Here is a 27,848-nt window from a genome sequence, read left to right as displayed (position 1 = left end):
TTATTAGAAGAGTGCATGGAGCTCTTGGCCTCACAGATTGAGGACGGGGCTTACTTCTGCCTATAATACGGATTAGCAAAACACAAATGATCTGTCATAGTAAAAAGGAAGGGAATTATTGTATGCTTGACCAAAAAAATGAAAATACACTATTACAGATTTCCTAGCACTGACTGACTAGATCTCATTTTCTTGAATGTCACTGTATTTGCACAATAGCTAGGAAAGAGCACTTTTTAAATTTGGGGAGGATCTTTGTAGTTTGTAATCCCAAGCAATATTAAATGCAGTACAAGTTTCACTCTGAAAGCACCTCTCCTTTGGTATATTCCACTTCTTCCAGCATCTGCCCTTTCATTAGTTTGTAAAACAAATTAAAAGTCCAATGACTACTAATGATGGAAAACTGGCAAAATGCTTTTAGGCATCTATTGTATTCTCAGATTGTTTCAAAACACTTAACAGCCATGGTTTGGAGCAATTTTTAAAATATTGTTTTAAATTTCTAATTAAAGTTTTGCTGCAGCCAGATTGGCTTATCTGTACAAAGGAATTGGTTTGGCAGAATTGACTCATGGTCATTCTACCTGACAGCATTCCCTTTTGTGGGAATGTAACTCTTACTGTGAAAATGTTGTACTAAGCAAACCTTAGTTCCGCTCGTAAATCAGGTCGATGAAAGGTTTGAAAGCCTGTTTCTATGGTGCAGCTAAATTACATTCAAAGTACAACTGAATTTGTCCCTACTTTTCCATCAAGTATAATGTGACCTAAAGAAATGTTCTTTAAATATAGAGAATAATTTAGAAAGCCAGATGAGAATTCCTGAATGAAAGTAGATAGAATTTAGGTAAACATTCTCCAAGTTTAAAATAACAGACTGAAGCATTTGTCTTTGATTATCAATTTTAATGTACATAATAATGAGACTCATTCCCAATAGGACTGGCATGCAAAAAAAGTTTTGGAGTGCTTGCATTCTGATTCCTAAAATCAAACTCTTCCTTGTAGTCAAAATCCTACGTAAAGCTGGAAGAAGAATGGCTTTTGACTCCTGTGTGAATGAACTTCCAAAATACTTGCAGTTCTACAAGATAAATTAAATACTTCTGGGAGACCACTCAGGTTCTCTGTACCAGCAATGCTGCTGAGTTGCTGCTGCAGCTGCAGCCAGGGCATTTTGATGTTGTTGCATCAAAAACCACCCAAAATTCAGCTTTTTTTTGCTTACTGAAACATCATCCGCCTAGAGAGAGATACAACTTCATATGGGTGAGAGGCAACTTCAGTGATGGCTCCAAATTATGTTTTGCCTCATGCACACTGCTCCAGTCATAATGAAACAAAGCCAGAAGTTGTAATTCATGAGTAAGTTTGCCAGCCTATGGAATCCATAAGTCTTCCCCAAGGAGGAAGCTGATATCTACAAAATGTTTCACCTGAAGTGTAAAGAAAAAAATTGTAAAAAGCCAAGCACCCATGAGAAAATAACTGCACAAATCCCTTCCGTTTTCACTCACAGCCGCAGGAGCAGACCATGTGTCTTCCTTTTGGATCACCAATGCATACTAGTTTCAAAGGAAATGTGCTTTTATTAAAAGTTAATATAGATTTTATTAATCTGGCTTTTGATGCACACATTGATTAGAAATGAAAATTGGTTTTTCTCAGCTCTGCTCTAGTGTAAAAAAATCCCCCCAACCCTGCACCTCCTCTCCAAATGGATCAATGTCTGAATTCTTCCAAGTGATTATTTTTTTTTATTGCTGGTAATTGAAATAACATCAAACCTTAACCTTAAAATATTGCTTTAGCTCAGTGTCAGGTTTTCAAATCTCTCCTGCAGACCATCATTCCTTCCACCAGCAGAGCCACAGCATTTCCCATATTCAGATCTGGGTTCCTAACTGCACATAGCAAAGTGAGCCAACAGGAACCATGTATTTGCATATAATGCTCCATGCAGGTAGCACAACACAAGAATTTTAGTCTCACATTATGTTATTAAAAGAGATCTCAAAAAAAAAAAAAGCTTATGAAGAAAAAGACCAAAATGGTCATAATACTTACTTTTCATTTTAATACCTTTCTATGCAAACTAATTGTTTTTCAGATGTGCTCAAAGATGATATTTGGTTTACTTCTATTGTTAGAGATGCCTGCAATAAGAGTGTCAGGATCCCAGCCTGAAACAAATCACACATTTTCTGTCAATGGATGTTTTATTTGTGATTTTGCATTGTCTGCATAGTACAAAACATTTTTCTGCTAAAGCATGAGGAAATCGGGAAGGATGGAGTACAGGGATCTACTGTTTCTACAGGAGAAATTCCAAGCAAAATAATGGGAGAGTATTAAAAAAAAAAACCAAACATAAAAAATTCTGTGTTTTTTCATTTCAAACCAGTAGTGGAAATTGATTAATGAAGCCCGTCTGCAGCCAGTACAAAGGGCCAAATCTTCAGTTAATATTAAATAGCAAACATCTACTTTTGAAAAGCAGAAAGAGGAAGGGGACATACAACTAAAAAACAAACAGGCATATTTGATCATTTAGTGGTGAATAGATCAGGCACTCCTCAGTTGCAGGGTTTTATTTTTGTGCATTGTGTCAATGATTGGAAACCATATGTTTTAAGCCCAGCTTCAATAGTATCAGTAGCTACAGTCCTGCTCTCAGATTACTTTTTACTGCCTGCCTAATTTTGAGCTTTAATAACTAACATGCACTTTGTTTATCAGTTACAAATGTTCTGAATGTTGATGAAACAGGCTAAACAACACATATTGGCTTATCGTCAATACCAAAGACTGAGATAAAATGTGTTTAATGCCGTGGCCTGCGACTTTGCAAACAAGTTCTTAGAAATAAAAGAATAAATTCAGAATTGATGGCTCTGGTTCTGAATCTGAGATGTTAGCACTTAGATCCTGACACAGCTTTTACTATCCACAGAAAAATTCATCCTACAAGGAGCCTTTTGGGACCAAAACTGCAACCAAGTATAGCACAGTTAAGCCCCTTCGGATGGCACAGTCCCATATGAAATGCTTTATTGCACTGGGGGCAGTCTGGTGTGGTATTCAAATTAAATATATTTAATGTATTTCCAGAATCAGACCTTGGTATCTTGCAGGCCTGAGCACTAATACTTAAAAGAGGTCATTTTTACATAATTCTGTTTAGCTATACAGCAAAGAAATTTAAAACAGTCTCTAGATTATTTTATTTATTCTCTAATTACTTGAGGACAGAGTACCTCTCCTCTGTTTTTAAATTACTGAATAAATTAACAATGTTCTAACAATAACAGCAGCAGCAATTCAGGGCATTTACCAGAGAGAAAGCAACCATTAGCCTTGAGAATGAAATTTCACTGGAATCCACAAAATAATGTGTTAGGAAATATTATGGTTGCCAACTTTTGCAATTTTGTTGAAAGTCTTCTAAAATGTGAGGGTTGGGGTGTTTGGGGTTTGTTTTTGTTTTTTTTTTCCCCACAAAGTCTGAGCTCTGGCATCATGTGAAAACATGAAAATGTGAGATTCCCAGTTTTAATTTTAGAAGACAACTAAGTTACTCAGCATTGTGGTTGCAAAGAGAAATTGAAAACATGAACCCAAGGACCAGAGAACAATTAGGAAGAGCCCAAAATGCATTACTTTTAAATTCTTACACTTTGGAAAGCAATTTCTGGCTTGGGGTGTTTCTATGCTCAGGATTAACCATATTCAATACCCCACTAAATCCTCTGTACCCTTTTTGAGGATTTCTCACCTTGGTTTGTGACAGAGGGTGACATCACATCTTAATTGTCAGGGAGGGTGCTGAAGTTCAGTACTGGCTCATTTCTTGTGTTTAAAAACAGAACCAGTTGTTTGTACCAATGTAGCTCTCTTCATTTTGACAATGAGGTCAACAGCAGAAACTGGTAGTATTTCCTCAAGAGAGATACATTTCCATAGTAACCAAAAATTGGGATCTAGCTCTTCACCTTTTCCTCAGAGAGACTGAGGTGTGGCTCTCCCACACTACGGGATAAACCCTCTGGATCCCAGAGCTCCCATGTTCCCTAAGGCCAGGGTATTGTCTGGCTGCTCAGGTCAAGGACCATCATCTTTAAATCTGTGCACCCAGTCCAATGATTAGGAGCATTTCCATTTGGTGACTATGTGAAGATTTCTGCACCATTTAGTCTTTGAGTTTATCATTTATGGCAATGAGCACAAAGTAACAAGTAAGCAAACCACCTTCTAATCCTGCCTTGGTTTCTGACCAAGAAAAATTCCACTGGTCTGAGAAATTCCTGGCATTGTATGGCTGATGATGCTTGATGAAATGGAGGATTTTATCAAGCCAGCTACAAGGACTGGCTCCTTGTCTCACACCTTGCAGCCTGTAGCCCAAGCAGATTTCTGACCCATGCACACCAACCTATGGTCTCACCAATGGGGCAGAAGCCATATTTTTCCTTTGCCTTTCTAAACGGCTTTTAAGATCTACAGGAATTTTCCTGGGCACTAACAATGATGAAAATACTTGAAATTCCAAATTGAAAAAATATCCTTTATCTTCCTCTTTGCCCACCCTTTTCCCACTGTGCCTTTATTACTTTTCTAAATATTGCACACAATGTTTTTGGTAAATAAGAAGGATATTAGAGTAGACAAATAATGTTTACTCACCAGCTCAAGAAAGGTGTTTCTGGCACTGATTCACAAGTTACTCACAACTTACAAAAATTACTTATACTGAAAGGGACAAGGAGTGTCTTTTTGTGTGCAGGGTGCTGAACAAACAATGAGATCCTGGTCCCTGCCTGGCTTGCCGTGACATTACCACAAACAATACTAATTCTTAAATACCTGCCTGACTTTAAGCACTTAGGTAAATAATTGTATTGATTGTTGTAGGCCTATTCACATGCATAAAACTAAGCATATATTCAAATATGTTGTGAAATCAGGGGTTGGAGGAATTTTGCAAGCAAGGCATTTTTAGATACGAATTTACTTGTTAAAACCAGCTTCCAAAGGAGCCAATGTGGCAATCAGGCTTTTGGGCACAGCAGGGGGAGGAAGGAAAAGATTTATTTTCAAGATGGATCCAAGGACTTTTCTTGTTCTTCAGACACTCCTCACCAGAACCATAATTACAGGTGAGAAAGGCAGCAAGGAAGTCCCCCCAGCCAGTGATTGCTCAGAGTTCAATGTGAGAGCAGTGTAAACTCAGAACTGCAGATAATCCACGGGGAAATCAGGGGGTTAGTGCCGAGGACTGATGGGGAATAACAACTGAAAGAGCTTTGGTTTTTCTAGGCTGGCGGGAGGTAGCTCATGCTAGGAAGCCTGCCAGCTCCAAACTGATGCTGGGAGCTTTGTCTCCTTTGGATTGTAGGAACACACTTTGCAGTCAAACTGATCTGAGAGATTTTGATAGTAAAAACAGCTGTCTCGTTGCAATGATTTGTTCCATTGCAATGTTTTTGTTCCATTGTCAAAATTTTGAGTTAAATCCATGAGTGGGCTGCAGCTTGTTCAAACTCTGAACCCAACACCCTTTGTGCTCCTTTGGCTTTTCCACTGCGGTGCATGGGCTATCTCCTTCCTGAGGAAAGGGCTAGGTGTAATAAAAGCCGTCAGGACAAGGAATTGCAGGTCTCCTCTGATGCCTCTCCAGTGTGGAGAGACAGAACTGGAGAGCTGCTGTCTGTCCCAGACTGGTGGGAAGAGAAAATAAGGAGGAAGAGCAGCGTGTGGAAATGAAACACCGCAATGCTGCTGTGGGCAGGCTGCATCCCCAGCGAGCAGGTATGCTGGTGGATGGGGGAAACTGCCTGGTACCTGAGCTAGGACGAGGCCAGCATGGGCAAGGGGAAGCTGCTTGTGAGGTGTACAGCACAAGGGGATTCAGGGAAGGGGCATGCAGTGAGATGTCCCAGCGCCATCATCCCAGCATAAACCGTCTGAAGGTGCCTCCTGCCCCTCTCTTGGATGTGCAAACAAGCAGATGAGGCGCCCCATGGAGGCGTCCAGCACATCAGGGAGGAATACAGGGCACATGCCAGAGTCCCTCTGGTTTTGTGCTGACATGAGAGATGGGGCAGCACCTCTGTACGGCCACAAATCCATTCTGGTGATGGCAGCCATGGTCAGGCTCTGGCCCTCCAGGGAGCCAGGAGCTGTGTGGGGCTCTGTGAATGCAGAAGGGTGGCTTGTGCGAGTGATGCTGGTTCTGCACGTCTGCAGGAACCACGGCTCTGTGGCATTGTGTGAGTTAAGACAAAATAGATGTCAACAAAACCCCTTCCTTTGAAATTGACATTTAAAAATTGTCACTAGACATTCATAACACAAGGACTGTAGTGAAAGTGACTGTTTTCATGGAAACAGAGGCTACAGACAAAGTGGCATTCACACGGTATTCAAGGGTCCAAATTGTATGGGACGAATTTCTTTCAAGGACTTACAGCTCGACGAACGCTGACAGCACCAACACAAAACCATAGCCACGGGCGGGAGCGAGCGCGGGCAGCGTGTACCTGCGGCCGGGGAGAGCGCTGCCCGGCCCAGCCCGGGAGTGCCGGCTCCGCGCGGCCCGGGGGCGCGGGCAGCTCGGTGACAGCGGGGGCAGCTCGGTGGCAGCGGGGACAGCTCGGTGACAGCGGAGGGGGCAGCCGGGCGGCCCCGGGAGCCGCGGGAGGCTCCTCCTCCGGGCCGGCACCGCGAGCAGCACGGCGCTGCGGGAGCCGGGACGCGACCCCACGCGTGCGGTAGGTGCGCCCCGACGGCGGCGGCACGGGGGCAGCCCCGCGGCGCTGCGAGGGGCTGGCGGCCCCGGGATCGGGCTGCCGAGGGGGACGGAGGGCCGGGAGTGCCGGGCAATCAACAGGTCAGAGGAGCCGAGGGCAAACCCCTCCCGTGGCGCTGCGCTCCGCGCAGCCCGCGGGGGCTCCGGCGGGAGGCGCGGCGGGGAGGGGGCGGTGGGCGCGCCCGGGGCGCAGCGCGAAGCGCGGAGCCGCCGCCCCGCTCCGCCGCGCTCCGTTCCGCGGGCATGCGCGCCCGCCTCGCACATGCTCACTGCGCCCGCGGCGGGCGCGCACACTCCGCAGCGCCGCGGCTCCGCGCTGCACCGCCGGTGAGTGGGGCCGGGGGCTGCGCGCTTGCGGAGGGGCCGCGGCTGGGGCCGCCCGGCGGCTGCGGGGCTCCGCGGGCGAGAGCGCTCCGCGGGCGCGGGGCGGGGGCGCGGAGCTGCCGAGCCCGTCGGGGGCGCGGGCGCGGAGCGGCTTCGGGCGGTGGGAGGTGCTGCGAACGGAGCTGCGAGCGAGAATTAGCACCGGGAGTTAATTGCCGCTCTCCGGTTCTACCGTCAAGCGAGCCCCGCTTATTAATTATTTTCAAAGCTGAAGCGTGCGTTTATTTTAAATAAATGAACCGCTGCACTTTCCCGCGGCTGCTTCTGCGAGGAAAACTTGTACGTGATTTATGCAGTTCAAGTAAACTTTTCTGAGTGTTAAATTGTGCTTGAGCCCAGTGAATGGCCTCTAAAGGAAATTATTCCTGGTATACGGCTACTGTTGGTCAGACATTTCAAATAATGATATATTCTGTCGTATAAAGTTGTGATGGCTAAAATTCATGTAGTGAACCAATAAACACTTTATTGGTCTGTATCAAATATTAACAGAAATTGTGTTCAGCGCAGTATCAAATTCACGCATCCTCGAGCGCCGTTAAAGGCAGTGGCAGGAATAGTTTATTGTTTAGACTCTCTTGTGGACTTCATTAATTTCCTGAGAATTTCTTATCTCTGCAGTGCCATCCGTGGAAGGGTCCCTCCCCTTCCTCTCCCCCAATTTATTGAGAAAGCATGTCTAAATTTCTTCATGCTAGTTCACATCTGTGTGTATTAGGGCAGTCTGGTCCACAAAAGATGGCATAAGTTTAAACTGGTAATTCTGTGTCTAAACTAATGCTTCTTGGATAGATTCATACATTTAGCATTGCATTGTTTTGTTATTTGTTGCTTCAGACAGGATAAATTCTTTCTCATCATCCTTTTTTACTTGGGGAAACTTTCTATTCCCTGATATAACTGAATTTTTATTTCTGCTTTGAAATTGAAGGCATCGTGTGGCCTCAGATGTAACACAAGCAAGTAGGAAAGACTTGCAGTACAAATGCCTTGAAAATAATCAGTACTCATAGCTTTGGAGACATTCCAGAAACTTTTTAAGCATATTTTGAAAATTCACTTGAAATAGTACAGCAGATGATAACTTAATTGTTCTAACTTAAAACTCTTAATTAAAATCTAAATCTAAATGTATCATGTAAAACTGAATTGTGAAGTTACAGGGTCAAATTGTCCACCTAATTCTTGTGCCTCTTCTCACCCATCAACAGGTCAAAACATTTGGCTAAATAACAAGTGGTGTATGCTTTTGGTTTTTCGCTCATCGAGTTGTTTTGCTTTACTTTGTTTAGCCCACTCCCCTCAGCTCATTTTCTTTTAAAATAGTTTGTGGAGACTCGATTCCCGTGACTTGCTAATCTTATCACCATTATTTGGTTGAAATTTTTGAAACGGGTTCCTGTTTCAAATACCTCACGACATTGGCAGTCTTAGGTTCCATTAGAAAAGCTTCATTAGGGAGAAATAAAAATGTTGTGGATAACTCCCTCTCCAACAATAATCCCCGTATTCAACTCCACGGTGTGTGCGGATATGCCTTGAATTATAAGAAGGAATTAAACTCAGGTATTCACACAAAGAACTTGATCTCAGAATATTGCAGAGAGTGTGTTGCTATGCGTCACTGGTTAATATGCTTTTCTTTTTCTTTTCCCCCTAAAAATTGAATAATTTAGCTATTAATCCTGCAAATATTAGTTGCACTTTTAGCTGCAAGCCTGCAAGGTGTCGGGCTGAAGTCTGCGTGGCTGTGTTTGTGTGTCAGTGTGTGTGTGTACACACTGCTAACAAAGAAAACAATTAAAGACGTTACTAATTTTCTGCTGTCTTCCCAACTGTTATTTATGACATGTAGTAGTACAACAGCTATTCTGAAATCAGCTATAATTCTCTTCAGTAAGATTTGTTTCTTCTGTGCCAAATTTTGCTGTAACCAGATGGTCTTAAGGTGTCTTCAGTCGGAGCACAAGCATGAGCAGTGCTGAAGACCAATTATTCCTTGCAGTAAATTCCTTCTGAAATAAATTCACAGGTTGTTAGACCTAATCTGTGGAAATGATTGTTAAGATTACTTACACAGTGAAAAATGCTTTTATGAATCTATGAAAACTAGCAGAAGTTCTTAGAATGCTAAGAAAAAAATTTTGAGCTAATTTTGCTTGGCTGGGCTAACTTTTATTCGGGACAAACTGTTAAATGTAGTTGCAAATTCAAATCCTTTTCATAACCCATGGAACACTTCAGTTTTAATACAAAGACTTTAAATGTGTCCTGTAAGTGGAGGGATCATTTGGTAGACCATGTAGGGAAATTTCACACTGCCGTTCCTGTGTTTAGTTAGTTTCCCTGTACCTGTGTATTTTTCACAGCAGTAGCAATATATATTTGGCTAATTCATGGAGGAGTGTTCTGGCTTAACAGTCAGATCATTTTTCTTTTATTTCACATCGTACTAAACAGGACAGAAAATATATATTCAAAATTCTAAACAATGGTATATACTACAGCAAAGCCATTCAGACTTAAATACGTCCTCCTTTTTGGTGGCTTAGTTGAGTAAAAAATACAAGATTTCTTTTTTTTGTTTTTGTTTTTAAAGTATGTATCTACAAAAAACAAAAGTAAGTACTCAAACCTCTTGGCATTTTGCTGACTTTGATATGAATAGGGAGAGCTTGTCAAATCTCTTTCCCTTCCTTTTCTGCTGAAAAGCCAGAAAGACCATCCTGGTTGGGACTGTTTGTTAAGAGATCCCATCAGAAAACAATTGCTTCATGGCAGTCAAATTCTTAAAACAATACTTCATCTTTATTTGCAGATCTTAACTCAAGTAATGATGTTTAACAAACACCTTGCTTTAATCAAGTGAGGATAAGCCCTTCAATTAGGATGTAAATAATTGCTCCTCTTAGTTGGATCATTTGGGGCCTGGAGGTGCTGCCATTTGCAGGTAGATTTGGTGTTACCCAAAGTTTGAAGCAGCAGAGAGGAGAAAGCTGGAATAAGGATTTAGGTCTCGTGCAAAATATTTTTTATTGCAGCATTCAAAACCCGATCTGGCTCCCTTCTTTGTCAGGCTGTTCAGTTGATCGTGATTTACTGCTGCAAGAGGTGTGAGGGGAAAATTGGATCCAAAATAATGTTCACTGCAGAGATGGTTCCAGTGAATATGTCACAGAGTGAATATTTAACTAAAAATAGTCAAACCTCTTTTCACTCTGTCTTTCTGCTTGTGCTTTAATTATGTATTTTAATTATTTTGAAGATGTGTAAAATGAGATGAGAAACATTATACGAGCATAATCCTTCCCATTTAAAATTATTTGTCTGCAGCTGCTTAAGTCCTGGCATTAGGAGTCACATATAAACATGTTTATTTAACATCAGTGTTATCTGTTAGATTGTACATGGTTCATTAACATGGAGAGAATACTTTTTGTTTAATAGTGTGTGGGAGCTGCCAGAGGTCAGAAGAGGTTGTTTGCCTGAAGTCAAGATGGCATCTTGGCTTTGCTCTCATTCTGTTTGTCACCTCTGCAGTGTTGGGAAAATGCTTCCTTAGTGCCATGCTGAGGTGTTTTCCCTGGAGTTTAGGGACACAGGCTCTGTGGAAAGCCAGAGCTCTGCTGCAGGGTTGTGGTAAGCTTTATGGGGAATTTCAAGGGCGGTTTGTTGTAATTTGTGCGGGATTGTTTTAGTTGGGGTTCGATCCTTGGAAAGGATGGAGCGGGAGGGGATCACAGCTGTGGTGCCACAGAGTGTGTGGCTGTGATGAAAGGATTTTACAGATTTGGGGAGATGGAGGGGGGTCCAGTGGCTGGGGAAACTGAGAGTTTTAATGTTTTGTTGGTGTGTGGGTTGGAGCTGGACTCAGGACAGCCGTACCTGGTGGTGGATCTGAGCTGCAGGATTGGACCCTCCTCTCTCCATAGAGCTTGTGGGGGCTTCTCCACACTTTCTACTGCTGATTAAAAACATGCCTGGACATATAAAACCATATTAAGGACTCTAGAAATACATAAGTACCCATGGCCTCAAGTTTAAAAAAGTCAATTAAAATGTTTTACCATGACTTCTGCATATATATATATAGTAATGCCCATGCACTGCACGCAGTATTGGGAGAGAGGTGTGCACACCCATCTCTGTGCACAATTTTAATTTTCATTTCAGCTGCTTGAAAATGTTTCTGAATGTTTCCTACAAGTCAGTGAATTTCTCCAGCCTCATTTGGATAGTGGGGGCTCTTTGGGCTTATTGTGCCTTGGAGGGAGAAGATAATTTAAATTTCCATTAGAAAAAGGTAGAAAATTGCCTTCTTTGATTTTTATCAAGCAAGGATCCCTGGTAGATAATAACCAAAAGGTGTTGAATAAAATGAGCATTATTGTAGAACTCAAAGTGCTGTGGAAGGTGCAATGTGAGTGAAGCATACCGCAAATGTGCAGTTTTTTAAAAGCATGACAGTAAAAATAGAAGGACTTAAAAAAATAAGCTGAACTACTGTGTTGATTATAAGTTGTAGCTGAATCACTCTTAAGGCCTGGATATTGTTTTTAAAAAGCCAGCAAAACATCTATTTTTAAAAAAATAGTAAGTTCCCTCAGAAGGGGAGAGAGAGAACAAAAATAAGTGTTATCTTGGAGAAGGGAATGTCTGGGGTAGGGTTTTTTTCCTTTGAATTATTTTCAACAAGTACTTACTCTGTTCTGTATTTTTAAGAAATTATGTGGACAGCAATTTTGTTGCTTTACCAAGGCAGTGAAAACACCAAGAATCCTTTTTATAATTTGGAAAGAATGTCAAAAGAATGAAGTAGTTAAACCTAAGTGTATTAGATCATACGCCTTAAATGCATAAATAAGCATAGCTGCAATCACAGAAACCAATGTTAAAACCACCAGGAAAACTCACCCACAAACTGTAATGACTTAAAGGGAATGACCTCAGCCATTGTGAAATTTGTGCCTATTTGTTGACTGACATTTATTTGGTAGAAGCAGGGTGCGTATTTTGTTATTTGCAAGACTGCTGGGTTTTTTTTTTGTTGTTGTTGCTGCCAGGTTTGAATACAAAGAGTGAAAATGGTCTTGAGGCTGTGAGAGCCTGGATGTGATTTGGGCCTTAGCAATTTGAAAAGCAGGTGAAGGGTTTGTTGTTGATGCACAGAGACTGGTGGAACTGAAGTTTGTTGTTCAGATGTTAGAAACTTCCTTGATGATAGCCCAGTTCTAACTTATTCCCAGCTGGTTTCTTGTTAAGGAAATGAAGGTTTAAAGTATTTGATTACAAACCTGAGATTTCTTCACGTCCATGTATTTGCGTGAGTGCTGCATGAAGTGCTGGTGTCATTCATCTCCCCTCTGCTTTTTGGGGAGGAAATTGATGCATGATAGAACCTCAGCTTGCCTTTGCTGCAACACCACTTAATAATTCAGGGAAATGGAAGTCTTGAATTATTTTAACTATAGTAGACTTCTTTGGGAATGTTTTTACATAAACAGACATTGCAGACTTCGAGCTCGACCAGAGCCACGTCTCTCTGCAAACAGGGTTTCTCTCTGCTGCCTGCTCCTGGCTGTGGGCTTCTGCTTTTATGGGTTGCAGTCATCAAAGAAGTTCCAGGTTTAATTGCCCCTTCTTAGATGTGCAGAGAGGTTTGAGAAGATGGCTGAGTTCGTGCTGTTGGCTTGAACACCTGACTGTAGGCATTCTGTCTCGTCGTGCAGAAATTCTCATTTGCCATCTCTGCTTTTGAGAAGGAAAGCATCCCAGCTAAATTAAAAAAAAAAATCCTAAATAAGGAAAATTACTTAATACTGGTCAGCCCAAATAATAGAGACCCATGGGAGTTGATGCCTCTGTCTATACTGGGAAGAACAGATTTCACAGAGAAACTCAACCTGAGCAGGACAGCCAGGTACTTCCAAAGACAGGGGGATGTGGGGAATGTTCCTTAAACTCAGCAAACGCCTTGAAAACTAGACATGCCTCTAGGATTACTCAGGCACCCAAAGAAACAGTGAGGGGAAAGTGGGGCAGGCATCTGAAATTTTTTTGTTTTTTGTTTTTTTTTTTAATAGGTTGAGTAAGCAAAGCAGTCTGGGGGCCCCAGTTATTTACAGCTCTGTCTGTGCACCACGCAGAGAGGCTCATCAGCTGTCTTAAAGACAAGTTTTCCATCTATTGCGAATCGTGTCTTTTGATGACACATTTGATTTGGCTGTTTGCTGTGCAATTGTCCTACAGCTACTTTGGAAATAACTTTGATCAGTTTTGAATATAGATCTGTATCACTAGTTTTGATCCCCCTCGTGACTTCTCTTCTGTGCTCAGTTACCATCCTTAGAGTTTAATTGCAACTATTTGACAATTCTTTGATTCTAAGACAAGTCAAAATGTATTTACAAAATACCCTCAGTAAATGTTGACAGTGTGTACTTCATTTTTGAAAGCTATGTAAATTTATTATTTTTCCCCACTACTGTGGGTGAAACAAGACAAAATCTTGTCTAAAATTGAGCAATACTTTTTATTTGAAAAAGAGAAATTGCTTTTTCCACCCTTAAACTAAAAAGCACCATTTTTTTCTGAAAGACGACACCTTTTTAAGTGGAACATGTGAGTGTTATTTTCACTGCATCCTTTTTATTCTTCTTTTGTAGGCTGACTTTATTTTGAATTTATAAACCCATGGTTTTTGCTAGCTTACATTTGGTAAGTGCTGTGTTGATACTACTCCTCTTCACTGAGATAGTTAGGAGTAAATCAGCCTTAATGCTTGTAGCAAAATGCATGAATTTTCTCCTTCCTTGTGTTCAACTATGCATAAATGTATTAGATCCAGTCGTGCTCTCACTGCAGTTCCCAATCATTTCACGCAAATAAGGGTTGAGCTCTTATTGAGTGGGAGCAGTTGTACTTGTAAAAGTGCGTATTTAAACTTTTTTTTTTTTTAATCTCATCGTAACTGCTGCCAATGCAAGTCCAGTTGACTTCTTCAGTGCCTTGCAAAATGGCAAAAAAAAAAAAAAAAAGGACAAAAAGTGGGAATCCACATCTTTCTGTGCTGTCCATGCTCAAATGCCTATTTGCAAATCAGCAAAGTTTTCAGCAGCAGTTTAAAAAGCTGCTAAATCTGAATTGGGTGGAGAGAGGGAGGTACCACAGTCCTTTTGTTACCAGTGGTTGTAACCTCCTGCACTAAGAATTCGCAATGATGTGACTTAATCCATGGTATCACATTTGACCTGATACTCCTGAGTTAGGTGTGCAGCAGGAAAATAAGGTAGACACCATTTTTCTTTTTATTTATTGAAATAAAAGTTTGAGATCTGTATTTTGTTTAACCTTGGTGGTCTGTTCTGTAAATACCTCCGTTAGAGGAATCTTGTTTTTAGCACAATTAATTTCTCTCTGAATAAGAGGCAAGCTTAGGTTCTCTGAGCAGAAATATATTTATTCAGCAATGCTGTAAATGTGTGTAACCCTGTACAAGGCAATGTAAGATTATGTTCTGTGTAGCCACTTTCACAGAGCTTTGCTGTCTTTCCCTCTTCAGTATCTCTTCACCTGAAAAAAGTTGTGGTTTGAAGGAAGGCGTATTCTGCCTATTATATATGATTTCATTTTGTTTGTTTGGCAGCCTTCCTTCCTGTCCCCTGCAGCAGATGAATATAATTTGAGGAAGAGAACTAGGTGGGGAGGGGGCTGAGGGAGCCAAGTGAGTCTGCTGTAAAATATTTGAGATGCAGCAAAACTTCTGGGCTAGATTAGTTTTGAAACACCACTTACGCCCCCCTGCAAGTTAGGGGTGGGGTGTGGAGACAAATGCTTGGTTTCTAATTGAGTGTAATAAAGGATGCTGCTGCCAAAAGTCAGATGCATTGATGTTGGATGCATTGATGCTTTCCTTCTTAAAGCCAAACACTTCTCCTTGCCCCAGCACCCTGCCACAAATCAGGATTATTCCATCACAGCAGTGGTTTAGCCATGGCTGTGGTGGAGCAGGATGGTTACAGGATTTGAGCAATGCACAGAAGCACTGGTTTAGGACAGGAAGTGGAAAATGAATATTGTTTTGAACTTGAACCTTGTGAGCAGACAGAAGGTAATTATTGGAGCTGGAACTCCCCCGGGGGAAGCGGGAGAGTGATGCATTGCACTTGTAAGGAACACTGTGGGATCTTAAATATCTAGTAGTGTTTAATGCTTTGGTTTTACATTTCTGCTTTTTAATTGATCTTCTGCTCTTCTCTTTTCTTGGCAAATAGAGGAAGAAACAACTGGATGTAAACTTAGTGTGCTGTTTTTATTGATAGACATGCTCCTGCCCTCCCTTTGCTGGTTAAATTTCAGTCTTGGTGTTACTTTCTGTCGTAAAACGAGCTCTTTTGCTGCTGGCTTCCTTAATGGACCTATTGTATTGAAAAATTAATTAATTGATGATTAAAAGCACATAAATGTGTGAAACCATTTAATCAGAAGCTGTAAGCCATTGTGTAGTATTTAGCTTTGATTATAAACTAGAAATGTATCTGTCTAAAGCACAAAATCCCACTGTAATGACACAAAATCTGCGTGGTTGTAATGTTAATATTTTTTGTTAACATTTTTGTATCAGTTATTTATGTATTTTAATACATTTAAATAATGTATTACTACTAAAAGAGTAGCCTTTTATTAAAAATAAAAGGTAAATCTCAGCCTTCACTGAATGTTTTGCTACATTTCAGTGGTCTGTGACTTCAGTAATCTACCAAAGTGTTTTTGCAGTTTTTACCCTTCTCTTTTTGCTGCTACTTTACAAGTTCTTCAGCAAAGAATAGTGAGTGCAGTATTTCTCCTTTTCTTACAGACTGAGTGGGATCTTCTGGAGATTTTTTTTAATACTGTTCTAATTAGATAATTAAAGAAGGGAAAATATTTTTCTGTTAATTTCTACCTATGCTACTACATGGATTTTTTTTTATCAGGAAGGAGTAATTCTGTATTTTAAAAACACCATTTAAAGTGAAATTGCATTAATTTTTCAAATATAATTAAATACATACTATTTATGATGAAGTCTGCCTGACCAAGTTCAGAAGACTGTTTTAGTGGTGATGAAGTTTTAGAGGCAGTAAAATTAAGTCACTTTAAAAGAAAATTGTGTGATGATTTATTGTAGCAGAGCAGGTGAAATTCCTCTAGAGATTTTAATATCTTCCATCTGGTATAGAAATGAAAAGAAAATATTCTTTAGCTGGTGACTAATTTGTCACTAATACCCAGGGGTTCCTTCATTACAATGCAGAGATGTCAGTTTTAAGAGAAACGTACAGTGAAAAAACCAAGTACAACTTCCCGTTGGAGACAGTTACAAAAAGAAGGAAAAATAAAGTTCTGGAAAGCAGCCGAAGTCATGTGAAAGAAGGCTCTAAAGCTATCAATCAGGGCAGAGGAAGGATTTTACCTGCAGGCTTCGATGGAATTCATCAGATGTTTTTGGAGGGAAGTCACTGCATGGGACTCAGAGGAGGAGCTGTGACACGTAGTGCCCGGGCTGAGCTCAGTTCTCTTCCCAGCTGCACCTACTGCATCCTGGTGACTGCTGCAGGAGGAACTGCATTGCTGAAAAAACAATCCACACTCAGCCCTACTGATGGCTTTTGTTCTTTATCACAGTGTTAAATGAATGGAATCCAGGACTGGGGGAATATCTGCAGCTTGAGCATTTCAACAGACAGCACGGTGTTTGTGCCACATCAGTGTTCTGACAAGTCATTTTTCCCAACAGAAAGTTACTCTAGTGTTCAGAGACTGGTGTGGTGTCCTCACTTTGCCTTTTGATGCAGTAACAAAATTTTAACTCTGCTCTTGTCCTTTTAGTGCTGCCGTTTCCAGCAGCTTGATGTGCAGGGGAGCATGAGCCATCACAGTCCCAGGGGAGAGTGAAGGAAGGATTTCAGTATTTCAGTCTTTCCCTTAAACAAGCTGACCCTACAGCAGCAGCACACTTGCTTCTTGAGGGCTTTCTGGTTTACTCTTCCCCTGTGTTTAGTCCAGCCTAAAAAGTTGCTCAGGAAGAGCATTTGCAGTAGATGTCTATGAAAGAAGTGGTGACTCAGTGTTAGCACTCCAGTGGTGTTGGATATTTGGGAAGGACAAGTGAGCACTCTACCAAGCAACAGGAATGTTGGAAACAACGTGCCCAGCAAGTTTGTGGAGAAGGTGTTTATGTCACAGGCGTGTCCTGCAGACTCCAGCCCGTGGTAGCACAGTTCTGTTTCTCACTAGCAAGATTTAATCTCTGCTGTTCTATGGTTAGCTGGAGAAATGAAAGGTTTTATGTTCTGTCAGAAGGAGATAGTTGGAAAGGAAATTTATGGGATTTGCTACATTTGTTCCAGTTACAGTGTATTCTTCATTCAGAGCACTGAGGTGAGTAAGAAACACTCTTGCATGTGGGGTGGGTTGGCCATGGCCTGACATTCACCCAGCCCTTCACCCACTCCTCATCCTCAACAGGTCAGGGGAGAAAATATGATAAAAAAGCTCATGGGTCAAGATAAAGACCAGGAGATCACTTACTATCTCCCATCACAGGCAAAACACAGCTTGGGGAATGTTAATTTCTTGCCAGTTAAAATAGCGTTGGATGGTGAGAAACAAAGCAAGAATTAAAACAGTCCTGCCCTCCTTTGCCAGTCTGGCTCCCACATTCCCAGTTCCTGAACCTCACCAAGGGGGATGGGGAGTGAGAGACTGCCGTGTGCATTTCCTTTTTACCACTCCTTCCTCCCACTTCTCCCTTGCTCCAGGGTGGGCTCTGCAGGCTCTCAGGAGAACCAGCTCCAGCCTGTTTTCTCCTGGAGCTGTGGCTGTTTCTCTCACATTTTCCTTCCTGTCACGCTGGATTTTGCCTTTGGACAGAAGTGCCACCAGGCTCAGACAGGTCTGCTGTGGGTGTGTGGTGGGGCTGGATGGAGCAGCCAGGACAATCCCTCACCCTTCCCTGCAGCCCCCCAGCTCTGCCTGTGCACACACCTGACAGAATCAGCACTCTATAAATTCACATCAGGCTGTGCAGTGATGGCACATCCCATCCAGCAGCAATTCCTGCTAGGTTTAGAGTGTTCTGGGAAAGGGAAAGGAGACAGAGAAGGTCAGCCAGCCTTGCTTGTCCTGCCTCCCACCTGACGTCAGAGAGCTGAGTGCTAAATGAGATCCACCTCTTCAGAAGTCCCTGAGTTGAAGCACAAAGGCTGTTGGGGCATTTTGTGGTCACAAGTGATCCTGCATAAGAAACTGAGCTTGTGCTTGACTGATGTTTAAGGACTGATTTTGATTAAAAATGTAGTTGTGCTTATATGGTAACATGCTGGCTGTGAAATGTGTTGTCTTTTACATGAATTCCTGAACTAGGGACACATTTTTTTGCATCTTCAGAATCTTACAGTTCCTAGATATGTTTTCTTAAGTGTGTTTTTTGATTTTAAGTTGCCAGAAAATTTGTAACTGCTCTGAAGACTGGAAAGGCTCCTGTAGGAGACTTCTCCTCTTCCCTGCCTCCCAGAGGCCAAATCTTCTTTAATGTTTGGGGGTTTTTGCCTGTTTTCTATTAATATTCATATCTAAAGTGTAGAAGCAGGTGACATGGTCATGCCTTCAAATAGTGGCCATCCTCTTGATTTTAATCGTGCATCCAAGGCTTAAATAGCACATGAAATTTTCTTGATATGTTTGGCTTCAGGGCTTTTCAGCCATTGATCTTAAGCATTCATTTTTTAACCTTATTTGTGCTCCAAAGGGAGGCATATTCAGTTCCTTATGAGCCACTTGCCATTCCTGATGGTGATGGCAGCTTGTGCCTAGGAAGAGCCTGGAGAGTGAATGGCAGGGTTTGTCTGAGGAGAGTAAATGATCCTGCTGTTCTCAGTGGAATTAGGTTTACTTTGAGAAGGATCTTGCTGAAGATTTGCCTGTAGCTGCTAACAAGGTGGTAATGAACATGTGCTGCTGGTGTTATCACACATATTAATGTGCCAGATGCTCTGGCAAACTAACATTTTGTTGTGTTTCTGTTTTCTCCTCAAGATAGCCTTACATTTATGTTCTTGTCCTGGGAAGCAAGTTAGAAAAGTCGTTTGAACAGCAGTGAGCTCAGGAGAGAGAGCTCCATGTAAGCATTTTTATGTTTAACCTGACAAACCAAAGTCTTGCCCCAAAATATTGTCTGCTACTCTACAAAGAAGCTGTCAGCCTTTCATTAATCATTTAGGATTCCTTTAACTGCACAGTAAACAAAACCCACCGGGCCTGTGTTGTCCTTCTTGCAGCCAATTCTCTTTTGCTCAACAACTCATGGAGAACTTTTGAAACCCAATCTAGCGAGGTGCAGCCTTCCCCAGCAGTCTGCTGTTAATGGCCCAGATGTCTCCTTAATGAAAGGGTTTTGTTGTGCCAACACGATGCTCTCTGTCTTTCCTCAAGTGGATGCTCTCATCGTTGATACAAATACCATTACCAGAAGAAGTAGAGTGGACCCTGTAGTGTTGTAGACTCTGGAACTCCAAATTTTGTAATTACTCTTGGTGCAGACTCTTAAAACCTATTTCATACACCGGGGCTTTTCAGCATCACTGAAAAGCAAGCTTCAGATTTTGTTGGGTTTTTTTTTAGCGTCTGAAGTGGCTGATACACCCTTATGATTTTTGGAAGTGCAATTTGGATTGTATTCTGCAAATTAAATGTTAGTAAAGAAGAAATAGCTGAGATGTGATTTGTTGAGGTGTTTTTCACATGGTGCCCTGACAGTGAACAGTCGAGTGCTTAGATATTGGTGTGTTACTTATGCAAAAGGAAGTTAGAGTTTAGTAGCCAAAATCTGATTTCTTCAACTTGTGAGTTGACAGAATATAGGTATGCTTTTCCCTGAAGCCTCAGCCTAGAAGTTACACAGCAGTTCCCAACACGGTAAATTTGAAGATTTCCAGGCTTACTTAAGTGCTGTCAGCCAAGGCTTGTGTTCAGTCTTAAGCATTTTTCGCTTCACTTAGGAGAGCCCAAAATAATCAGTGCTTGGAAAGGGAGCTGTGTTATCCTGACATGAGTTTAAAAGAAGTATTACTCCCAGATTGCATATGTCTAAAATACACTTCTCAAATTTCTTCTGCTGAATGTTAACTTACAATGGTGAAGGTAAGTGACTGTGAAGATAATTTTCATGTTTAATTAGTTGTGTGCATGATTCATGTGTGTTTTCTTCTCATTTCAGTTTCCTGCCAGCCTTGTATTTTTATATTGCTGTAAATCTGTGAGTGTGTATCTGGAGGCAGTACTTGTGGGATGATGGTCACCAGCTCTCAGCTTTATGAATGTTCTAAGTGCATTTTTAATCTGAGGATTTTATCTCTCTAGATACTGACAAGTAATTTATTTTTTCTAATACAGAAGAGGTACAATCCAGTTGTCTTTAACAATGCTTTTAATCTCAGAAGAATAAACCCCAATACTTATCCCTTTAAAAACTTGTCAGAGAAGGAATTGCTTGGAGGAAAGAACCTGCTAAACTTTCTTTGGCTTAAAAATACCTTCGAGTACCCTGAAGCCAGCCACTGTGTTCACTGATACTGAATGTCAGTGAGCAACCTCCCACCCATTCCTAAATGCAATTTAATTTTCTAGTTCTCTAGTTGAACTTCTTGGCTCTGTTGTTAACTGCAGTAGATGCAGTAAGCATGACAAGAAGTAAACACCCAAAGTGCTGCAAATACTTAAGGTAGATATCAAGTAAGAATTGCTCAAAAGTCTGTGCATGAGTATAATTTATGGATTAGGTGGTGCGGGCAGAGTCCTCAAAGCCATTAAATTAATCTGTTTGTCAGTTAACATTATAATAGTAAAACTGATGCCAACTTCAGCTGTGTTGGAGTATTTAATTGTAATCCTGTGTTTACAGGGAAGTGCAGGTAGCTGTTACCTGAACAGGAGAGTAATTTGGGCTTGTCTTAGGTGGAATTACAGTCACCCCATGGGCAGTGGGGCTTCCTGAAGCAACGGTGCTGATGGATCCAGAGTGAATTACCTGACTGGGAGCTGTGTCCTGCTCAGCCTGGCTGTGTGCTGCTGTCTCCTCATTGGTGGTAGTGCCATTGGATGTGCTGCAAGCTGGATCAACTTGCTGATCCAGAAACAGAAAAAACAGTGAAAGAGGAGTTTGTTGGTCAGGCTCATGTGGCTTGTGGCCAGGGACAGGGTTGTGTCTTTGGTCAGTAGTGAAGTCTGAATGTTTACAACCATTAGGTGCTAATTAAATCTCAGGATAGATGATGATACAGTTTTGCAATTACCCTTGATAATTTTCTTGATTCCTTCCTTGGTAACTTCCAGGCAACAATTTGTGAAAAGTCCATTTGCAAGTAGTCATTATAGCTCTTGAGGCTTGATCAGCTTAATACTTCAGTTTAGGTGCTGTTTTTTCTTTTTCATGTTCTCTTTTAATCACCTAATTTATAAAATTTCAGCCCTTACCTGGCTTGAACTTCCAACAGCATGTGCCAAGTCCTGTCCTGTTCATTCACCTGTTTCCTAAGGGCAGTTTCAGGTAGGTATTTTTGAAATGTGCATCTTAAACACATTCCAGAGGAGGTTCGGAAGAAGATGTGAAGTTTACTGCTGCTTTCTTTTGTAACAGCCAGAGAAGCTGAAGGAAAATCGTGGTTATGTACTGAATGACAGGAGTGCTTGCCCCAGTCATAGGAAGCCCAGGACAATTTCCTCCAGGGGCAGGCTGTGTGTGAGACATCCTCAGTGTATAGTAATAACACACTGATCCTTATTTAATTCCCATTTGGAATCTTTGTCAGGAGTTACTTGCCCAAAATCTAACACCATGTTAGTAGGACAGTGATGAAAACCAGGTATCCTTAATTTCTGAATTCATTGGTGCATTACCTACTTTAAGACCACTCTGAAATGAGCTGTAGCAGTCCCAGTTTTTTGGTTGCAATTTGTAAATTGTATTGTAAAATAGCATTATCTCTTCCTTTAAGGGGGGTTGATAGGATTGACTGACAAACTATTTTAATTACTGCGTATATATAAGAAAAACTTCTCTCTGACAAAAATATATTATATCTTGGCTCTTTGTACTAACCAGCTCAACTTAAATTTCACATCTTGCTGCCAACAGCTGCCTTACTAAGACACAGTGCTCATAATAAATGAAATTTCATGAAAAAGAAAAATGAAAACTTGGTTCCAGCTGGATTGTAATGGCAGTTGGAGCATTTCTATCCTGCATATAAAGCTGCCATCCACATAAACATTGCAAATTAGTTTTTCATTTTTAATAATCAGCTTCAGACCTTTTCTTATTATTGAGGCAAATGCAAGCTATTAGAACCATACAACTTCATTCAATGACCATTAGCTGTTGAATCCTGTCCAAAGTTAAGTGTTGGTGTGTTTGGGGAGAAACTCACCTTTTAGTTTCAGGTTTTCAGGTTTCTGACAACCTCCTTGGATGAAGACCCTGAAGTGAGCAGGCTGCTCTGGCCCTGCCTGGTAGCACTCAGAGGGGTGTTAGTTACATCATTTGTTCTTGGAGCTGTTGCTGTGCATTGTTGAAAGCCCTGCAGCTAGTGAGTGCTTGCCCAGACTACCAACAGGAATCTCAGCTGAATTATCACACACCCTCCCTGCTCTGCACATGGAAGAGATTAACTCTTAAAGCCACAAACAGAACCAACACTTTGTACTTAGCACCATAATGTAAGTTCATACTGAAACACAGTGCCAGTAACCAACTCTTTAACCAATAAAATCACAGTTCCAATAACCATGTGTTTTTACAGCATCCTCATCCCAAAGGATCAAAGAAACACTGATTTATTTAGCTTTGGGTCCCATCCCCTGTTTTTCTCACTCCTTCCCCTTGCTCCCCATGAGCTCAGAAGAGCCATATATGAGCTGGAACCAAACTGTTGGTGTGTCGCCCACAGCAGGGAGGGACACTGCAAAACCACACAAGAGAACATTTTAGGCAGTAGAAGTGACAGGCAGTGTTGTTGGGCAGACAGAACACAAACACCAGAGCCTGCTCTGGCCAGGGGTCGATATCCACACATCCAAACTGCTGTAAAATTCATTATTGACAATAAATGGATTAGAAGTTTTAAAATTCAGCCTTTTAGAAATTTGCAGTGCATGTGATGTACAGCTTTGCCTCTGTATGGAAAACCTTGTAAAAGACAAAGCTGATCTCTCCAGAACCTGGCTGAGGATGCCACAGTTTTAGTTCAAGCTGCTGGAGTGGAGAAGTGTTGGTGTGAGTGCCTGAGGAAGCAGGTACACACTGTGCAGTTGAGGTGCCAGCAGCAGAATTCTGCCTTTCAGTTAGGAAAGGGTGCTTTACCACCCCATGGCTGAGCTTTTGGTAATGTGATTATCTCCTCATCCTGCTGTAAGAGCCCCTTGTCCTGGTGCAAGTGTGTGCTGAGACATGGTGTAACATCTCTCCTATGCACACCCTGGGGGCTGCCAGGGTTTTTTACCTCAAGGGTTTCCACAGTTGCAGGACTGGTTGAAGTTCCTTATCAAAAGGCAAACTCAGTAGAAGAAGGTTTCTGAAAAATTAAGTTGACTGAACTATTTCGCATGCAAAAAGTTTTGTGGCTCTGACAGTGTGTGGTTGTTGATTACAGCAGCTGGTAGAGGTCCAATACCTACTGTGAATGTAGATGTAATTAAAGTTCTCCTTGCTTCAGAGTATTTATTTCTTATGATCAGAGAAAAAAAACAATATGGGCACAAGATAAAAATTGCCATGTTTTTCATTTCACTGTTTTTAGCATCTATATCAAAATATGCTAACATCTCTGTTTCATCTATTGTTTCAGAACTACTTGCTAGGCACTTATAACATTTCTCTATTCCTTCCCCAACATTGACCAAATCACTATTTTGTTGAGAAGTAAACCAAATATTTGGGGTTTGCCTCTGAATTATAGAACTTTAGAAAAGCTTAAAACTTCCTAATGACCAAACATTCTACTTTTAAGCCTAAAAATTCTGCTTCCAACTGAGAAAAACCCCTCTTTTTGGAAAAGAACCTGTGGCTTAGCAGCTACAGCTTTCACTGTTTTTGATGAGTGCATGAAATAGGTTGTATGCCTGTGTGTCTATCAGAACTGGCAGTTTGTCAGGGAAAGAGAAATTGATACACTGCACAAAAACCCTGTCAGCAACTGGAGAATAATCCTATTCTGGGATAATTCTTACTCCAAGGTATTTCTGCTGCTGGGGAATATTGTCACCTCGAGCTTTGCCTTGTTTGCTGCTGCCTGGGGTCTGTAAAGTTGAGACTGCAGCCAGTACTTGAAGCAGCATAAATTTTTCTTACCAACAAGAGTCAGACAATGTTGTTGGGAAAGAAGGAAACATTGTGTTTCTGTGCTCAAAACTGTGTTTCTTAGGTGTTTATGGAAAGAGAAGCTCCAAAAATGTTTGCTGCAAAAATGTCACTACTTTGTGTCTTTGTAGATGAGAATGGCAAAATTACTTACATATGACTGTTCCTAGGGAGAGAATAATTGTTGGAAGTATTTAAAAATGAGAATGATTGAGTATCTAAAACTAGTCCCAACACAAAGTACAAATCTTTTTGTTGACATTTGATCTATACTGTTCATAGATCTTTTATATACACAGAGGGATTTACTGCTTTGTAATCAAGCTGCTGAAGAAAAACGTTGTTCTTTTATTCGCTGGGGATGACTGTAACAAATTAAAATGGTTTCCCATTAGCCATCCCTACTTAGCTGAACCACTTAAGATTACTTGGGACTTTGGCCTTTTCCGACCTCCTCAGCTTTGCTCAAACATTTCTTCTTCCAGGAGTGCAGCACTGTTGGTCCCACAGCCTCACCTCTGTGCCTGGAGTTGCAATTCATGTCGGGCTGCAAGCAGGGAGCCAAGACAGAGCCCAAAGTGAAAAGAAATGTTTAATTTTAAAAGCCTCATGCACAGCAGGTTATCTCTGACATGGTAGGGTGCTGATGGTGTCTCAGGAGTTAATTGTAGCTTGATTGCATGTGCATTTTTCTGTCAGACTGTGCATGCAGATGGATAGGTTGTTTTGATTTTAGGTTTTTGTGGGCCCTTGGGTTTGTTTGTTTGTTTGCTTGTTTGTTTTAGTGCTCCTGTGAGGTTTCTGTGGCAATAATGGTTTTACCAGCTTGTGGGCAGAGCTGTAGAGCTGAAACAACCAAACCTCTGAGGCTTGTCTGAGCACAGTAGTATATTTAAACAAGTATATGTAAAATTGTTTTTCTCACATTTATTAAATGCAACCAGAGTTCAACTGATTTACAAAACTACAGATTTGCTTTTCTGTCAAGTGTACAAGTCTTGTTTTATAACTGACAGTGCCCTAATGTTAAATGCACACACATTAATCAGTTTTTATTATAAAGTAAAAAGAAAACCACAACAATATTTGGGCAGTATATATGCAGTTCAATTCCAGATTGCTCCAGTTACAGGAATGGAAAGTCTGGATTTCATAATGAATTCCCAAATCTTTTTTGCTTCTGCCTGTTGCTTCTCTTTGTACCCAGATTCTAAATTTAGGTTTTATACCTCTCACTGGCTTGTAATAGTAACTTGGAGGTGATGTGAAGTTGTCTTGGTGCATTATCATAATCTGGAGAGCCTTAAAGAAGATTCTGCTCTTGGAACAGGGCAGAGAAATACATGGCATTACTGAATTTGTGATACAAATGTGGATGAGGAATAGCAGCACGACTGAGAAGCTTTTTACCAAATAAAAATCACTTGTTTATGCATAGAAGCCTGACTAGATTGACTTGTTTCTGTGCCAGGAAAGAATGCAGGGCAGGCCTGGAGTGACCCCAAGTTTGTGGTCAGCAAGGTGGTTCAAATATCTGACTTTGGAGGCATCATATCATGAGTGGAAAATCCCCCTGGCTAACCCTGGGCATGCACAGCCTGGGGGATGGCACACTTATTAATTAATGCCTACAAATTAATGTCTTGCTTTAGAGACAGCAAAGCTAGAGCTAGAGCTCCAGCTGTGTCTTAGCACACCCAAACTGGAGAGCAGTAAATGCACTGAGGGGAGAGGCAGCTGCACCCTTTGGAAACACAGCAGGCTGTGGGAAGGCAGCAATGGGAAAACAAATGAGGTGTCTCATGGTAGCCCACTGTTACAGGAATTAATAGCTAATGCCAGCCCTTAAGACTCAGAAAAAGTTCCAAACCTGTCCTGTCAACCCCAGCTATTCCAGTTTTGGAGTGTTTTTGTTGAGCAAGGGCTAACTTGTCAGAACAAAAAGAGCAGCTGTAGGATTCTTGGCTGGTCATAGTGAAGATCTCGTATCTTAAATATTTTCAGCTATCTGTGGTTATTCCACATAGGTAAAAATAACTTACAGTCTGCATAAATATGGAGAATGAGCACAAGGAAACACAAGCTGGCTGCAAATGTTGGTGGTAAAAGAGAAACATAATCTGTGTGTCATTGACAAAGGAATAAAATCATAGCTGAGGGCAGTTGGGTGTCACTGGTGTCTTCTGGTCAAGAGGATGCTGGGATTCAAGTAACTCAGGGTTTTGTGGGTTTCAGGTGGGTTGTACAGCATGGGCAATGTGTGGCAAAGAAATGTGAAAAACTGCTGAAGTTTCTGAGACTGTATTTGTATTCCCTACTCTTGTATCTTGGGTCATTGGGGTGCCAAGGACAATATTTTGAGTAGTTGAGAAAAGGAAGCGTTCCTAATTTTGCAGTTGCTGGTGAGTACTTGCATCCTGGGAGGAGAACAGCCCAAACAGGGTGTTTGCCTAGTGAAGCTTGTCTCTGCTCCAAAGCACACTCTGGGCTTTTTTCATATGGGAGTATGCAGGAATTCATAATCTGACCCTCTGTTTTATTTGTGTGTATACATAACCTGCAGTTCATTACAGAAATCCTTGCTGCAGCTCTACCCCTGTCCTGTCTGGGAGTGATGCAGAGTCGAGAATGGCCTTAAAATTAAATTGCAGGAGGTTTCATACAAAACCACGAGCTTGAAAGAGCTTATCACTGGTGAGGGAATGATGTCTGGCATTTCATAAATCATCAGCAGCACTAATGTGCTGGTTGGAGATTTGTATCCTTAGCAAATTAATCATGTTCAGGAACGCTCGGGTAGCAGTGTTGGATGAGAATGTGCAATGCCTCTCTGCCAAATAAACTGCAGGGAGAAGGGCCTGGGAGATGGGAGGTGGAGAGGAGAAGCCAGGCTCAGCTTTCACATTACCTCAGTGTTGTCCTTGATAGCAGTCTTTAAAAATATCAGACTTTAAAAACTGTTCAAAAAAATGACAGTGAAAAGCTTCTTAGCAAGTTGCCTTGCTGTTGGCAGAACGTGGAGTGATTTCTGCTTCTGATACCTTCAGTGTCAGTCCTCACATGAATTATCCTCAGGAGGTTTTTCAGCTGCCTCCCAACTGCAGCCCTGGAGAACCCATGGTCATCAGCAAGAGTGGAGCTCTTAGGAGATGCCACAGGAAAACCTCTTTTTGGAGTGAGGTTCCCTTGGAATTCCGCCTACCTGAGCACTCATGTCAAAAACTATAGAGCTTTTCTTGGCATGAACCCAAAGTTTTG

The 27,848-nt window shown here is 41.5% G+C and overlaps 1 protein-coding gene and 1 long non-coding RNA gene across 5 annotated transcripts in view; one reads left to right on the top strand and one right to left on the bottom strand.

Annotated features, from left to right (window-relative positions):
* Window positions 1–6,559, bottom strand: part of LOC130261319 (uncharacterized) — an 86,653-nt gene extending 80,094 nt beyond the window's left edge. For both annotated transcript variants that reach the window (XR_008841971.1, XR_008841970.1), the window contains exon 1: window positions 6,471–6,559. This is a non-coding gene — a long non-coding RNA (uncharacterized LOC130261319). The remainder of the gene's footprint in view (window positions 1–6,470) is intronic.
* A 140-nt stretch (window positions 6,560–6,699) lies between these two features.
* Window positions 6,700–27,848, top strand: part of EYA2 (EYA transcriptional coactivator and phosphatase 2) — an 87,745-nt gene continuing 66,596 nt past the window's right edge. For 2 of the 3 annotated variants that reach the window (XM_056507411.1, XM_056507409.1), the window contains exon 1: window positions 7,068–7,138. In XM_056507411.1, coding sequence (XP_056363386.1) covers window positions 7,074–7,138 — 65 coding nt within the window. In that variant the 5' untranslated portion in view covers window positions 7,068–7,073. Of the gene's footprint in view, window positions 6,774–7,067; window positions 7,139–27,848 lie in introns of those variants that run through there. The other variant, XM_056507410.1, reaches the window with a different exon arrangement.

Source organism: Oenanthe melanoleuca, chromosome 20, assembly GCF_029582105.1.
Source record: "Oenanthe melanoleuca isolate GR-GAL-2019-014 chromosome 20, OMel1.0, whole genome shotgun sequence".
In the NCBI taxonomy this organism is placed as follows: domain Eukaryota; kingdom Metazoa; phylum Chordata; class Aves; order Passeriformes; family Muscicapidae; genus Oenanthe; species Oenanthe melanoleuca.
The sequence above is the reverse complement of the archived record's forward strand: the minus strand, read 5'-3'. Positions and strand labels throughout refer to the sequence as shown.